The sequence below is a fragment of the Aulonocara sp. 'chitande type north' Nkhata Bay genome, unplaced genomic scaffold, assembly GCF_057382095.1.
Source record: "Aulonocara sp. 'chitande type north' Nkhata Bay isolate Kocher_YH1m ecotype deep benthic unplaced genomic scaffold, A_spYH_male_GT1.1 unmapped_scaffold_29, whole genome shotgun sequence".
In the NCBI taxonomy this organism is placed as follows: domain Eukaryota; kingdom Metazoa; phylum Chordata; class Actinopteri; order Cichliformes; family Cichlidae; genus Aulonocara; species Aulonocara sp. 'chitande type north' Nkhata Bay.
In genome coordinates, this window is record NW_028234361.1 from 233,647 (window position 1) to 249,852 (window position 16,206).

Here is a 16,206-nt window from a genome sequence, read left to right on the forward strand (position 1 = left end):
TTTTTCGAAGCTGAGCGCACAGTTGTATTTCCTGCACAATCACACACGAAGTGAGGCTGTGTTTATGCCGGTTATACCATGAATATACACCCTGCAGGCACCACTTGTTTGTCAAACTGTTTATGAAGCAAAAGTCACATTTCTGTTTATTTACAAAGCAAAAAGAAGGGGGGGAAAGAGGCGTAGGAGGGGGTGGAGCGTGCGCACTAGCATACCGGCGACGGCTGTTTCCTTTCACTAAAAGGAAAAAAATAATAAAATGTGTACTTCACGTTACGGTTGAAACTGGGGTTTTTTTTGTGTTTTTTTAATTTTTATTTTATAGAAACAATTTTTGCTCATAACCAATTGACAGGGGATTTCTTAAAATCACCCCGCAGTTCTTCAGCTGAGACACCTGAGTTAGAAAACACAAACACTGCAGTTGTCTTTGTACAAACTTGTACAAACTCTGTTTTGACCTTGTATACTGTATTTCCCCAGCCCCTCTATTTTGAAACTAAAACTATTGAACCTTAATTCAATTTCTCACTTCACATAATCGTTTCACTTTTGCCTTGAAGTGTTACTTTTAATTTAATTTAATTATTTTTTTATGACGCATGTTCTCTGGTGAGTTCAGGTACATCTGTAACTTCAAGTGGAAGAGTTGCATGTGAGTTAAAAATTTTCTATAATACCAAAAAAAAAAAAAAAAAGACAAAATACTGACGTTTTTGTCGAATAATCTGTCTGACATGAGGGATAATATAGCATTTGCATTTTAACTAAAAGACTCGCGCACTGACACTATGGGCACATTTTTAGAAATCTATTTAATTCCACAGAAAGGTTAGCCACTTTAGTGTTTCACTTGTGACCTATGAAGTACCCCCGAAATTGTATCATATTAAACAACAACAACAACAATAACAACAACAATAAACACTCGAGGACTTTAAAGAGTTTAATTTTTTCCGAGGTTTGAGAGCGCTCACCCCGGCTCGGGGCTCCACAGATGTGCTGGATGAGAGCTCCTTGCTGCAGACTGCAGCGGAGTGTTTGACAGTCAAACTTGAAACAGTCTTTGGAACTGAAACGGTCTCTGCCAACACGAACACATACCCCAAACAGTTCGGTAAATATGTACAGTTTCTCGCAGCTTCAGTTTTCAGCAGCTACCAGAACTTGCCTACCGTCTGCATCCTCCCAGCAGCCTCGCACTTCATCTGCGGGCAGTACTTGCGTGTGTGAGCGCTGTCACCGGTGGCTTCGCAGATCGGGCAAGTGTAGTTCCGGAGGACGGGGCAGAAAACTATCCCGTCGTCTGATTTGAGCTTGTGAGATAGGTACACCCTCGGAGTCTCCCCGTTCTGCTTGCATAAGCGGCAGTAGTCCGAGGATGAGGCGCTGCTGCTGGTGTCCGACGCGCTGCTGGTCGGACTGGACTGTGATGAGTTTTTGGAGGATTTCTTCCCCCGAGTGGAAGTGTGGACCTTACTCCAGGGGGGCGCTTGTCCCTTCTTTGGACGCTCGGTGTCTCGGTTATCAACCTCACGGTTGCTGCACAGTTTCTCGAACACTTGGCTCAGATTCATGTAGTCGTGCCACATGTTAAAGCTGTCCCCACCAGTGAGGATCGAGTTCTGGACCTCCAGTTGTCTCGGCATTGTGGTCATTTTTTGGCAGAAGTAAAACTGAGAGTGTGTTTGGAGCGCCTCATATTTATAGCTCACTGAAGAAGGTTTTAAAATGCAACAATGTTCGGAGATAGAGAGAAAAAAAAAAGAACTTTGGTGCAGGTGCAGGTGCAGGTGCAGTCTTTTATGTAGCTTTCTGGTGACCTTAAAAGAACCTTTACGAAGCCCGTTGACAGGCCTTTAATCGAATGATCGGTTGGTTGATTGATAACAGAAAAAAAGGACACATAAGATGGACATAAAGGACTGAAAACACCAAGAGCAAAATATTGCATCGCACTCATTTATGTAGTTTATTTTTAGATTAGATAATTTTGCAAAATAACGCAGCAAAATAAATAATAAGAGCCGGGATGTGCAGACTATTTAGCACTGAAAAAACTCCGTCCATGTGAACAGAATCAGGTGTTACCTTACCTGTTGATTAAATATCAAGACTATTTAGCAATAAGCTTACTTTAAAGGCTCGTAATAGGTGAACTGTCTTGGTATAGTTGAGTCACGCAGAGTTCATGGTCCATGTTGTGTTACTTGTTGTTTGTGTGTGTGTGTGTGTGTCACCCGATGACCCCTGGCGCCGGAGCGTCTAGACTACATTAGAGGTGTGTCACAGCAAAGAGCCGCACCTGCGCTCAAAGAGAGCACATACATAGAGGTGAGGTATGAGGATAAATGGATAGATGCGGTCCTTTTTCGAAGCTGAGCGCACAGTTGTATTTCCTGCACAATCACACACGAAGTGAGGCTGTGTTTATGCCGGTTATACCATGAATATACACCCTGCAGGCACCACTTGTTTGTCAAACTGTTTATGAAGCAAAAGTCACATTTCTGTTTATTTACAAAGCAAAAAGAAGGGGGGGAAAGAGGCGTAGGAGGGGGTGGAGCGTGCGCACTAGCATACCGGCGACGGCTGTTTCCTTTCACTAAAAGGAAAAAAATAATAAAATGTGTACTTCACGTTACGGTTGAAACTGGTTTTTTTTTGTTTGTTTGTTTGTTTTTTTTATAGAAACAATTTTTGCTCATAACCAATTGACAGGGGATTTCTTAAAATCACCCCGCAGTTCTTCAGCTGAGACACCTGAGTTAGAAAACACAAACACTGCAGCTGTCTTTAACTCGCGAGGGCAGTCATGGACGCAAGACCTGCGTCTCATCACTGCTGCTTTGTGAATGTCTGTCTGTGAAAAGCGCTTAATAAATAAAGTTTACTTACTTACTTACTTACTGAGCCTGCAGTTCAGAAATTTAACCATTAGATGGAGTCATTGCCAAAGCAATGACTCCATCTAATTGCTATGACTTTTGGTGTTTATTTTGGACCTTAACTCGCCCCACAGTTTTGAGACAAGGTTCACATATGATATATCATTGTGTGCGGCTGGAGCTGGAATGAGTTGCTATGACTTTTGGTGTTTATTACTTCTATAGTTTTTTAAATATGAATATTTTAATGCAAGTTTTTTCCCATTGAAATGAATGGAGAACAAGAAAACTTCATTTGTGGTGTGCTGGCTCACTCTAGTGGTATGTCGGGAGTAATGGAGGCGGCCGCTGTGTCCCTGTGGTTGGCATACTTGTCAGATATCGACAAATCCTACACTACAGACCAGTTGACAGCGTGCAATAACCCAGCCGATTCATTCGTCTTTACACTACCTCACAATCGACTCAACGGTGAGTTATTTGTTTGTTTTGTTTTCTCACAATTAATGTAAAGCCAAGGTATATATCAACGGCGCGCGCAGCGGAAGTATGGCATTATAGCGGATTATAATGGGGGACGCTTTTATTTTGTATAACTACCGGAAGTAGTTCCTGTGTACTGAGCTAGCTGGGTAGCTAGCGCCGCGTCGCTTAAAAAGCAGCCGGGCTTGTCTTAAACTTAAGAGGCTGACACTCGCTAAACCACCCGATCGCTCGCCAAGCGACAGACGTCCATGTGTTCAACAACAGACACACGTCATTCCCCTTCGTGGTCTAAACCAATCAGAGATAGTCGGGGCGGGACCTCTGTCCGTGGTCGAGCTGGACGTGGAGGTGGATATAGACAGGTGAGTAGCTTGAATGAAGCGATATCGATTCATTAAATCCTGAATTGAATGAATATAAATGTGTTTTACCAGAAACGCCAGAATCTCAGGTTAAAGCTCACAAAACTATTTCAACAACAACCAGCAAATGAGAGCAGGAAACGCATTCCACACGAAGACGTAAACAGAGCGGACCGACGCATCAGAATTAGCTTAGTCGGCGTGGGGGCTAATATCATCCTTAATTCCTTCTTACTTTTGCTGTTTTGCTTCCAACACGATAAAACCCACAGCTGTGCGTGAACTGTGAGAGAAACTTCAAGAAAAGTTTCCCATCTCAAACATGTGTTTTCTGCATTACTCATTCGCTTATTACCCATCAGTCTACCGTTGTTTACAGCGCTGGCGGCCGCTGTCTTTTCTTTCCTTTGTAAATGACGTCGGATAAGAAAGCTTAATTTCTGCTGTTTAATACTGAAGAAATGTAAACTTTTTCAAATTAGGTATAATTGCAGAATATTTTTAAGGTTATCTGCTATAAAATCCATGCCAGGAAAATCTCCTTTATGTTTTTATTTTTTTATTTTTTTATTCTCAGTTACTTTGACACAACGGCATGTGCTGTGATGGTCACATCTCTGATAAAGTTTAGTGTCAGTACTGATAAATGATCAGAATTATAAGATCTCTCACTTTCTGAGTAAAAATTGCACCAAATCGAATCTGGATTATGTGGATTATAGAAATCAGTGATGATACACAGTGTGTGTGTGTGTGTGTGTGTGTGTGTGTGCTTTGGTGTGTGTGCTTTGGTGTGTGTGTGTGTGTGTGTGTGTGACAGAGAGAGAGAGAGTGACACTTGCTGTGTATTTAAGAAACAAACGCTCAAAGAAACCAAACAGAATGACACAGGCAGAAAGACACTGTTTTATTTTGGTAACCAATGATGCATTTCTTCTTCCCTTGTACAGTGCACCCTGAAGCCGTGTGTGGACCAGGAGATCAGCAGAACAGGAACCACAGAGCGTCAGCGGCAGACATCCAAGCTGCACAGGGCACACGCAGCACCAGGCAGAATTAATGACGTCCCTGATCCACAGCTCAAGCCCAGCCACCCGCTGCCTCCTCGCCGCCTCCTCCCGGGACCTTCAAGGACCACCCACCAGCCACTGGTACACATTCCAATCTTACACAATGGCCCCAGCATCACAGGGCATCTCCTGACATTAAAATCTATCCTGATTTCTGTTGTTTTTCCCTCATCTCTGAGCCGCTGAGTGTGAGTGTGAGTGTGTGTGTGTGTGTGTGTGTCTCTCTCTCTCTTTTACACAAAAAACACATGTCAGTTGTTAAGGAAAATGTTATAAAACACTTCTTCAGTAAAGACTCAGAGAAGAGAAACACACAGAACTTCTTGCTAGCAAGGGCAGCCTCCACTCTAAGAGACTCCAGTGAGAGAACTGCCCCGGTCTTTATTTTATACTCCATTGAGCGTGTGTGTGTGTGTGTGTCTCTCTCTTTTACACAAAAAACACATGTCAGTTGTTAAGGAAAATGTTATAAAACACTTCTTCAGTAAAGACTCAGAGAAGAGAAACACACAGAACTTCTTGCTAGCAAGGGCAGCCTCCACTCTAAGAGACTCCAGTGAGAGAACTGCCCCGGTCTTTATTTTATACTCCATTGAGCGTGTGTGTGTGCGTGTGTGTGTGTGTGTGTGTGTGTTGACAGAGAGAGAGAGAGAGAGACAGAGAGAGAGAGAGAGAGGGAGAGATACAAAGGAATGTAATTCAAATTTTGCACTTCAGACCTTACAGTGTGTGTGTGTGTGTGTGTGTGTGTGTGTGTGTGTGTGTGTGTGTGTGTTGACAGAGAGAGAGAGAGAGAGAGAGAGAGGGAGAGAGGGAGAGATACAAAGGAATGTAATTCAAATTTTGCACTTCAGACCTTACAGTGTGTGTGTGTGTGTGTGTGTGTGTGTGTGTGTGTGTGTGTGTGTGTTGACAGAGAGAGAGAGAGAGAGAGAGAGAGACAGAGAGAGAGAGAGAGAGAGAGAGAGAGAGAGAGGGAGAGAGGGAGAGATACAAAGGAATGTAATTCAAATTTTGCACTTCAGACCTTACAGTGTGTGTGTGTGTGTGTGTGTGTGTGTGTGTGTGACAGACAGACAGACAGACAGACAGACAGAGAGGGAGATTCAAAGCATCAGGACCAGGAGATGACACAGTGCTCCAAAGGCCTGGTTCTGCTGCCTCCTCCTCCACCCACCTGCTGCAGACGCTTCTGTGAAGGGAAACTGCTACATGTTATGTCACCGATCCCTGCCATGCTGCGTGTCTAACGACCCGGCAGGGCCTGCTGAGTACAGTGGTGGTGGAATCGGCCCGATCGGACACTCCTATCTGCCACTTTGACCTTTTTATTCCGTCAAATTTGGACCCATTTACACCAAGTCCAGAACCGTTGGTGCTATCGACATGGGGTCTTCACCAGCGCGTGCGGAGCGGCAGAAACACCCCACGTAGACACCACTTTCATCCCTCTACGACACTTACTTTCCCAGTTATTCCATTTTATTCCGTCAAGCTCTGGCTAAATCCCCTTAACCTAACCAACCCTAATCATACCTGCATTTGTCCACTGGAGGGAGACAAAAACACCAAGCTCTGAGATTCAAATTTTGAACTGCAGACCTCACAGTGTCTGTGTGTGTGTGTGTGTGTGTGTGCGTGTGTGTGTGTGTGTGTGTGTGTGCGCGCGCTTTGGTGTGTGTGCTTTGGTGTGTGTGTGTGTGTGTGTGTGTGTGTGTGTGTGTGACAGAGAGAGAGAGAGAGAGAGAGAGTGACACTTGCTGTGTATTTAAGAAACAAACGCTCAAAGAAACCAAACAGAATGACACAGGCAGAAAGACACTGTTTTATTTTGGTAACCAATGATGCATTTCTTCTTCCCTTGTACAGTGCACCCTGAAGCCGTGTGTGGACCAGGAGATCAGCAGAACAGGAACCACAGAGCGTCAGCGGCAGACATCCAAGCTGCACAGGGCACACGCAGCACCAGGCAGAATTAATGACGTCCCTGATCCACAGCTCAAGCCCAGCCACCCGCTGCCTCCTCGCCGCCTCCTCCTGGGACCTTCAAGGACCACCCACCAGCCACTGGTACACATTCCAATCTTACACAATGGCCCCAGCATCACAGGGCATCTCCTGACATTAAAATCTATCCTGATTTCTGTTGTTTTTCCCTCATCTCTGAGCCGCTGAGTGTGAGTGTGTGTGTGTGTGTGTGTGTGTGTGTGTGTGTGTGTGTGTGTCTCTCTCTTTTACACAAAAAACACATGTCAGTTGTTAAGGAAAATGTTATAAAACACTTCTTCAGTAAAGACTCAGAGAAGAGAAACACACAGAACTTCTTGCTAGCAAGGGCAGCCTCCACTCTAAGAGACTCCAGTGAGAGAACTGCCCCGGTCTTTATTTTATACTCCATTGAGCGTGTGTGTGTGCGTGTGTGTGTGTGTGTGTGTGTGTGTGTGTGTGTGTGTGTGTGTGTGTTGACAGAGAGAGAGAGAGAGAGACAGAGAGAGAGAGAGAGAGAGAGGGAGAGATACAAAGGAATGTAATTCAAATTTTGCACTTCAGACCTTACAGTGTGTGTGTGTGTGTGTGTGTGTGTGTGTGTGTGTGTGTGTGTGTGTGTGTGTCTGTCTTTTACACAAAAAATGCACTTGCAACAACTTTAATATGGAATGTACTGGACTTCCCAGCTAGGCGCCCTCCTGTGGATGACAGGTGCAATTGATTGTCAAAAGCAGATATCTAACAGCTTCTGACACTTTGTACCGCATTGAGCCAGCAGAGGGAGCCCCCCTGGTTCAATCCCAGTTGCACAGCAGTTGTGACCAGCTTCTGTCTGTGTGCTTTGGTGTGTGTGAGTGTGTGTGTGTGTGTGTGTTGACAGAGAGAGAGAGAGACAGAGAGAGAGAGAGAGAGAGAGAGAGAGAGAGAGGGAGAGATACAAAGGAATGTAATTCAAATTTTGCACTTCAGACCTTACTGTGTGTGTGTGTGTGTGTGTGTGTGTGTGTGTGTGTGTGTGTGTGTGTGTTGACAGAGAGAGAGAGAGAGAGAGAGAGAGGGAGAGATACAAAGGAATGTAATTCAAATTTTGCACTTCAGACCTTACTGTGTGTGTGTGTGTGTGTGTGTGTGTGTGTGTGTGTGTGTGTGTGTGTCTGTCTTTTACACAAAAAATGCACTTGCAACAACTTTAATATGGAATGTACTGGACTTCCCAGCTAGGCGCCCTCCTGTGGACGACAGGTGCAATCCCAGTTGCACAGCACTTGACCAGCTTCTGTGTGTGTGTGTGTGTGTGTGTGTGTGTGTGTGTGTGTGTGACAGACAGACAGACAGACAGACAGACAGAGAGGGAGATTCAAAGCATCAGGACCAGGAGATGACACAGTGCTCCAAAGGCCTGGTTCTGCTGCCTCCTCCTCCACCCACCTGCTGCAGACGCTTCTGTGAAGGGAAACTGCTACATGTTATGTCACCGATCCCTGCCATGCTGCGTGTCTAACGACCCGGCAGGGCCTGCTGAGTACAGTGGTGGTGGAATCGGCCCGATCGGACACTCCTATCTGCCACTTTGACCTTTTTATTCCGTCAAATTTGGACCCATTTACACCAAGTCCAGAACCGTTGGTGCTATCGACATGGGGTCTTCACCAGCGCGTGCGGAGCGGCAGAAACACCCCACGTAGACACCACTTTCATCCCTCTACGACACTTACTTTCCCAGTTATTCCATTTTATTCCGTCAAGCTCTGGCTAAATCCCCTTAACCTAACCAACCCTAATCATACCTGCATTTGTCCACTGGAGGGAGACAAAAACACCAAGCTCTGAGATTCAAATTTTGAACTGCAGACCTCACAGTGTCTGTGTGTGTGTGTGTGTGTGTGTGTGTGCGCTTTGGTGTGTTTGCTTTGGTGTGTGTGTGTGTGTGTGTGTGTGTGTGTGACAGAGAGAGAGAGAGAGAGAGTGACACTTGCTGTGTATTTAAGAAACAAACGCTCAAAGAAACCAAACAGAATGACACAGGCAGAAAGACACTGTTTTATTTTGGTAACCAATGATGCATTTCTTCTCCGCTTGTACAGTGCACCCTGAAGCCGTGTGTGGACCAGGAGATCAGCAGAACAGGAACCACAGAGCGTCAGCGGCAGACATCCAAGCTGCACAGGGCACACGCAGCACCAGGCAGAATTAATGACGTCCCTGATCCACAGCTCAAGCCCAGCCACCCGCTGCCTCCTCGCCGCCTCCTCCCGGGACCTTCAAGGACCACCCACCAGCCACTGGTACACATTCCAATCTTACACAATGGCCCCAGCATCACAGGGCATCTCCTGACATTAAAATCTATCCTGATTTCTGTTGTTTTTCCCTCATCTCTGAGCCGCTGAGTGTGAGTGTGTGTGTGTGTGTGTGTGTGTGTGTGTGTGTGTGTGTCTCTCTCTCTTTTACACAAAAAACACATGTCAGTTGTTAAGGAAAATGTTATAAAACACTTCTTCAGTAAAGACTCAGAGAAGAGAAACACACAGAACTTCTTGCTAGCAAGGGCAGCCTCCACTCTAAGAGACTCCAGTGAGAGAACTGCCCCGGTCTTTATTTTATACTCCATTGAGCGTGTGTGTGTGCGTGTGTGTGTGTGTGTGTGTGTTGACAGAGAGAGAGAGAGAGAGACAGAGAGAGAGAGAGAGAGGGAGAGATACAAAGGAATGTAATTCAAATTTTGCACTTCAGACCTTACAGTGTGTGTGTGTGTGTGTGTGTGTGTGTGTGTGTGTGTGTGTGTGTGTTGACAGAGAGAGAGAGAGAGAGAGAGAGACAGAGAGAGAGAGAGAGAGAGAGAGAGAGAGAGAGAGGGAGAGATACAAAGGAATGTAATTCAAATTTTGCACTTCAGACCTTACAGTGTGTGTGTGTGTGTGTGTGTGTGTGTGTGTGTGTGTGTGTGTGTGTGTCTGTCTTTTACACAAAAAATGCACTTGCAACAACTTTAATATGGAATGTACTGGACTTCCCAGCTAGGCGCCCTCCTGTGGATGACAGGTGCAATTGATTGTCAAAAGCAGATATCTAACAGCTTCTGACACTTTGTACCGCATTGAGCCAGCAGAGGGAGCCCCCCTGGTTCAATCCCAGTTGCACAGCAGTTGTGACCAGCTTCTGTCTGTGTGCTTTGGTGTGTGTGAGTGTGTGTGTGTGTGTGTGTGTGTGTTGACAGAGAGAGAGAGAGAGAGACAGAGAGAGAGAGAGAGAGAGAGAGAGAGAGAGAGGGAGAGATACAAAGGAATGTAATTCAAATTTTGCACTTCAGACCTTACTGTGTGTGTGTGTGTGTGTGTGTGTGTGTGTGTGTGTGTCTGTCTTTTACACAAAAAATGCACTTGCAACAACTTTAATATGGAATGTACTGGACTTCCCAGCTAGGCGCCCTCCTGTGGACGACAGGTGCAATCCCAGTTGCACAGCACTTGACCAGCTTCTGTGTGTGTGTGTGTGACAGACAGACAGACAGACAGACAGAGAGGGAGATTCAAAGCATCAGGACCAGGAGATGACACAGTGCTCCAAAGGCCTGGTTCTGCTGCCTCCTCCTCCACCCACCTGCTGCAGACGCTTCTGTGAAGGGAAACTGCTACATGTTATGTCACCGATCCCTGCCATGCTGCGTGTCGAACGACCCGGCAGGGCCTGCTGAGTACAGTGGTGGTGGAATCGGCCCGATCGGACACTCCTATCTGCCACTTTGACCTTTTTATTCCGTCAAATTTGGACCCATTTACACCAAGTCCAGAACCGTTGGTGCTATCGACATGGGGTCTTCACCAGGGTGTCCGGAGCACCCCGAAACCCCCCCGTAGACACCACTTTCATCCCTCTACGACACTTACTTTCCCAGTTATTCCATTTTATTCCGTCAAGCTCTGGCTATTACCCCCTAACCTAACCAACCCTCATCATACCTGCATTTGTCCACTGGAGGGAGACAAAAACACCAAGCTCTGAGATTCAAATTTTGAACTGCAGACCTCACAGTGTCTGTGTGTGTGTGTGTGTGTGTGTGTGTGTGTGTGTGTGTGTGTGTGACAGAGAGAGAGAGAGAGTGACACTTGCTGTGTATTTAAGAAACAAACGCTCAAAGAAACCAAACAGAATGACACAGGCAGAAAGACACTGTTTTATTTTGGTAACCAATGATGCATTTCTTCTCCCCTTGTACAGTACACCCTGAAGCCGTGTGTGGACCAGGAGATCAGCAGAACAGGAACCACAGAGCGTCAGCGGCAGACATCCAAGCTGCACAGGGCACACGCAGCACCAGGCAGAATTAATGACGTCCCTGATCCACAGCTCAAGCCCAGCCACCCGCTGCCTCCTCGCCGCCTCCTCCCGGGACCTTCAAGGACCACCCACCAGCCACTGGTACACATTCCAATCTTACACAATGGCCCCAGCATCACAGGGCATCTCCTGACATTAAAATCTATCCTGATTTCTGTTGTTTTTCCCTCATCTCTGAGCCTGTGAGTGTGAGTGTGTGTGTGTGTGTGTGTGTGTGTGTGTGTGTGTGTGTCTCTCTCTCTTTTACACAAAAAACACATGTCAGTTGTTAAGGAAAATGTTATAAAACACTTCTTCAGTAAAGACTCAGAGAAGAGAAACACACAGAACTTCTTGCTAGCAAGGGCAGCCTCCACTCTAAGAGACTCCAGTGAGAGAACTGCCCCGGTCTTTATTTTATACTCCATTGAGTGTGTGTGTGTGTGTGTGTGTGTGTGTGTGTGTGTGTGTTGACAGAGAGAGAGAGAGAGAGAGAGAGACAGAGAGAGAGAGAGAGAGAGAGAGAGGGAGAGATACAAAGGAATGTAATTCAAATTTTGCACTTCAGACCTTACAGTGTGTGTGTGTGTGTGTGTGTGTGTGTGTGTGTGTGTCTGTCTTTTACACAAAAAATGCACTTGCAACAACTTTAATATGGAATGTACTGGACTTCCCAGCTAGGCGCCCTCCTGTGGATGACAGGTGCAATTGATTGTCAAAAGCAGATATCTAACAGCTTCTGACACTTTGTACCGCATTGAGCCAGCAGAGGGAGCCCCCCTGGTTCAATCCCAGTTGCACAGCAGTTGTGACCAGCTTCTGTCTGTGTGCTTTGGTGTGTGTGAGTGTGTGTGTGTGTGTGTGTGTTGACAGAGAGAGAGAGAGAGAGACAGAGAGAGAGAGAGAGGGAGAGATACAAAGGAATGTAATTCAAATTTTGCACTTCAGACCTTACTGTGTGTGTGTGTGTGTGTGTGTGTGTGTGTGTGTGTGTCTGTCTTTTACACAAAAAATGCACTTGCAACAACTTTAATATGGAATGTACTGGACTTCCCAGCTAGGCGCCCTCCTGTGGATGACAGGTGCAATTGATTGTCAAAAGCAGATATCTAACAGCTTCTGACACTTTGTACCGCATTGAGCCAGCAGAGGGAGCCCCCCTGGTTCAATCCCAGTTGCACAGCAGTTGTGACCAGCTTCTGTCTGTGTGCTTTGGTGTGTGTGAGTGTGTGTGTGTGTGTGTGTGTTGACAGAGAGAGAGAGACAGAGAGAGAGAGAGAGAGAGAGAGAGAGAGAGGGAGAGATACAAAGGAATGTAATTCAAATTTTGCACTTCAGACCTTACTGTGTGTGTGTGTGTGTGTGTGTGTGTGTGTGTGTGTGTGTGTGTGTGTGTGTGTGTGTGTGTGTGTGTGTGTGTGTGTCTGTCTTTTACACAAAAAATGCACTTGCAACAACTTTAATATGGAATGTACTGGACTTCCCAGCTAGGCGCCCTCCTGTGGACGACAGGTGCAATCCCAGTTGCACAGCACTTGACCAGCTTCTGTGTGTGTGTGTGTGTGACAGACAGACAGACAGACAGACAGAGAGGGAGATTCAAAGCATCAGGACCAGGAGATGACACAGTGCTCCAAAGGCCTGGTTCTGCTGCCTCCTCCTCCACCCACCTGCTGCAGACGCTTCTGTGAAGGGAAACTGCTACATGTTATGTCACCGATCCCTGCCATGCTGCGTGTCTAACGACCCGGCAGGGCCTGCTGAGTACAGTGGTGGTGGAATCGGCCCGATCGGACACTCCTATCTGCCACTTTGACCTTTTTATTCCGTCAAATTTGGACCCATTTACACCAAGTCCAGAACCGTTGGTGCTATCGACATGGGGTCTTCACCAGGGTGTCCGGAGCACCCCGAAACCCCCCCGTAGACACCACTTTCATCCCTCTACGACACTTACTTTCCCAGTTATTCCATTTTATTCCGTCAAGCTCTGGCTATTACCCCCTAACCTAACCAACCCTCATCATACCTGCATTTGTCCACTGGAGGGAGACAAAAACACCAAGCTCTGAGATTCAAATTTTGAACTGCAGACCTCACAGTGTCTGTGTGTGTGTGTGTGTGTGTGTGTGTGTGTGTGTGTGTGTGTGTGTGTGTGTGTGTGTGTGTGTGTGTGTGTACGCGGTTTACGTGTGTAATTTTGCTTATGTTGACAAATATCCTAATGCAGCTGTAGTCTGCTGAAAAAAAAGGTGCTTTTATGTTATACATATATAAATATAAAAATCTCAGCCCCAGTCGGCAATGTGGATCATCGAACAGTGCCCCTACTTTAAAGAAACACTTTTCTAATCAGGCCACAGATGCTGTCTTAGTATTATTTTGTTTCAACGCTCCTTTTATGTCTTAATTTCAGACCCATACATATATTCATTTGAAGTTTGCTTTAACTGATCAGAGCTGTAGATGCTCCCTAAAGCAGCTCTTATGTGTAAATCTTATGTAGCTCCTCCTTTGTGTTCACTGGTTATTCTGAAGCCAAAGTTTCACCAAGTCGTGGGTTTGAGCACGGACCAAAGATGTGCGTATTTTAATAAGCTTTTACAAGAAGAAATTAACCAAATGCGGACAGATTCCCTAATTTATATGCAACTCTTTCCACTTGTATTAACATTTTCCTGCTGTACACGTCTTCTTAGTGTAGTATTTAAGACAGTAGATGCTTTGTAAAGATAATAGTCCAGTACTGTCTGCTACACTGCCCCATGCAATATAACCAGCCTAATTTTCATTTTTTTTTCTCACCATGGAAGGCCTTGACAAGTCATTGCAGTCTGCCCTGTATCCTGCTCAGAAGCAGGTCTTTGCTTTTTCTACTGCAGCTGCAGGCAGCTCCAAGCTGTATGAAAAGGAAAGAAGAAAAATCAAACTACACGTTTTTTCTTTGTATTACGCTTGTTTGTATGTTGCATGGTACCTTTCTATTTGTGTATAGTTAATTGCACTATTGTTTGTTTTGAAACTAACTTGAGAGTGCAATAAAAAAACTATAAATACTGTATGTAATTAATAAAATTTTTACCATATTGTCTTTGGTGCTGTTTTTCAGCCTCATCTATCCTTTTTTATTTTGAGAAATGTACGTATGTGGTGCCCAGACTTGTGAAGCATTAGGACTATTGTCTTCCTGTAGTTTTGAGGTAACTCAGTTGTGCTGTTAGTGCCAACGCTTTTTACTGGTTTATAAGAATAGCTGGTTGAACAAGTAATGCCAACTGTCTTTGTTGCCCTGTGGTTATGCGCCGTTTAATTAGTAAACCCAAGATGGGCAATTTTTTGAACTGGGGCAGGGGTACCACCATCCTGTCCCACGGTGGAGAGTGCATCTCAAGGAACCGGCGATTGCTGGTTCCCTGATCTTTTTTCAACACCCTAACCCTTTACCACAGACGTGGAGTCAGGACCCGCTGTTCACTTTCAGTCAGTACACTGAAAATGAGTTTCATCAGACTAACCACAAATGTACGACAGTCAAGAACTTCTGCAGCTCTGAGCCAAGTTTCCTAAACAGTCTGCAGTATGAGGAGGACGAGTTCTTTAGAAAACTGATAGCTGCAGAAGGACAAACCTCAACTCAAAAATCTTTAAAACGCCTTCATTCTTCTCATATGATTAATGAGAAGGAAAACGGGACACCACTGTCTTATAATTCCCCAGGAACAAACTCCTCTTTCTCTCATTTCAGACCTGTTTCAAATCATAAGCAGACACAACCAAAAACCGGCTCACCTAATCAAACCAAATCCTAACTTTAAGCCACTATCCAGTCCTGTCCCCCTTCTCTCCTCATACCACCCACAGTTCAGACCCCACCTCAGGCCCCTTACTGCCTGAGGAGGGGTCTGAAGTATTTTCCAGCCTTATAAAGAAAGGGAAGACTGAAGTGGCAGACTGTCATGCAAAAAGCGAGCATCTCCTCCTTGCACTGCTTACAGTCAAATGACAAAATATGTGAACTCTTTTTAAACAGGAAAAAGGAAGAAATTGTACACCAGAGGGGGCAAGAAGGAGAAAACTTGAATATAAACTCAAAAGAAAAACCGCTGTTCCTTCCCTCCCCCAGAAGGCAGTAGAATATCATCATGTTAAATGCCACTTTTGGGGGGGGGGGGGTAAAATTACTTGACAAATATGTTTCTCTTTTTTGTTATTTCGTCCCTCTTTGTTACAGCTACAGGAGGACAATAAACAGAAGAAGGAGAGCGGCACCAAAGAGGCGAAAAAACGAAAGAGCGCACCACCTCCTGACACCACATCCACAAAGAAGTCCAAATGTACCTCCAGTGCTGAGGGGGACGACAAGGAGGTTTTTCTCCTCCCTGTTCGTGGGCGTGAGCGTTACGAGATGTTGAAGAAGATCAATGACGGTTTGGAGCTGCTTGACAAGGACAGCAAAAGCAAGTCAAAGGTCTCAGTGAAGCATGAGGTTCCCGTGCCCTCCAGTGGAAAGAGGCTGCTCCAGAGAGGAGAGAGGAGTGACAGCGACTAAGATGCCCATCACCTCAATTTCGAAAACAAATGTCACCTTTTTGTCTAAGCCTTTAGGATTATTTCAGGTTTTAAATGCCCATTTAAAAACCAAAATGCCATCCTGCCTCAGTTAAAACGGTTCCTGAAACTGTACTGCCTGATTAGTCACTACACTGACATACTGTTGTGTTCAGTTATGTTTTTCTTTTCTTTTTAAAAAAAACAAAAAAAACAACAACCCTATGTTCCTAATTGGGTTAGAGCCGTTCAGCATGGTTTGAGTGAGATTAAGAATGATCCTTGTCATAACGAGTCACTGCCGTTTATTTAAATAAAGTTCAAAGCTAGGCTTGCAAAACTTGAATGGAATTTGCCTCTGATGTTGCTGTATTACTGTGCTACAGTCCTGTCGCACCATGTCATTTTTAAAAAAAGAAATGTATATATTTTGCATGATTGTCTGGGAAATGCAACCACCTCTGCACAACCTTGATTCATATGCAATATGTAATCATGTTTGTGTAACATGAAAGAAAAAAGAGAAAAAACGATGATAAATGCAAA

General features: G+C 45.2%; 2 protein-coding genes across 2 annotated transcripts; one reads left to right on the plus strand and one right to left on the minus strand.

Moving 5' to 3' along the window:
* Window positions 1-413: 413 nt before the first annotated feature.
* On the minus strand, window positions 414-1,793 carry LOC147300583 (nanos homolog 2-like). Its single transcript, XM_086285114.1, has one exon. The coding sequence runs from the start codon at window positions 1,656-1,658 to the stop codon at window positions 1,158-1,160; it is 501 nt and encodes a 166-aa protein (XP_086141240.1). The 5' UTR covers window positions 1,659-1,793; the 3' UTR covers window positions 414-1,157.
* A 1,686-nt stretch (window positions 1,794-3,479) lies between these two features.
* LOC147300584 (cellular tumor antigen p53-like) lies at window positions 3,480-15,808 on the plus strand. The gene is made up of 2 exons (XM_086285120.1): window positions 3,480-3,736; window positions 15,344-15,808. The coding sequence occupies exons 1-2, from the start codon at window positions 3,623-3,625 to the stop codon at window positions 15,659-15,661; spliced, it is 432 nt and encodes a 143-aa protein (XP_086141246.1). The 5' UTR covers window positions 3,480-3,622; the 3' UTR covers window positions 15,662-15,808.
* Window positions 15,809-16,206: the final 398 nt, after the last annotated feature.

Excerpts from the sequence above, each read along its gene's own strand:
- LOC147300583 (XM_086285114.1), bottom strand. The coding sequence starts at position 1,658 with ATGACCACAATGCCGAGACAACTGGAGGTCCAGAACTCGATCCTCACT.
- LOC147300584 (XM_086285120.1), top strand. The coding sequence starts at position 3,623 with ATGTGTTCAACAACAGACACACGTCATTCCCCTTCGTGGTCTAAACCA. Across the intron at positions 3,737-15,343 it reads GTGGAGGTGGATATAGACAG|CTACAGGAGGACAATAAACA; the intron begins GTGAGTAGCTTG and ends TCTTTGTTACAG.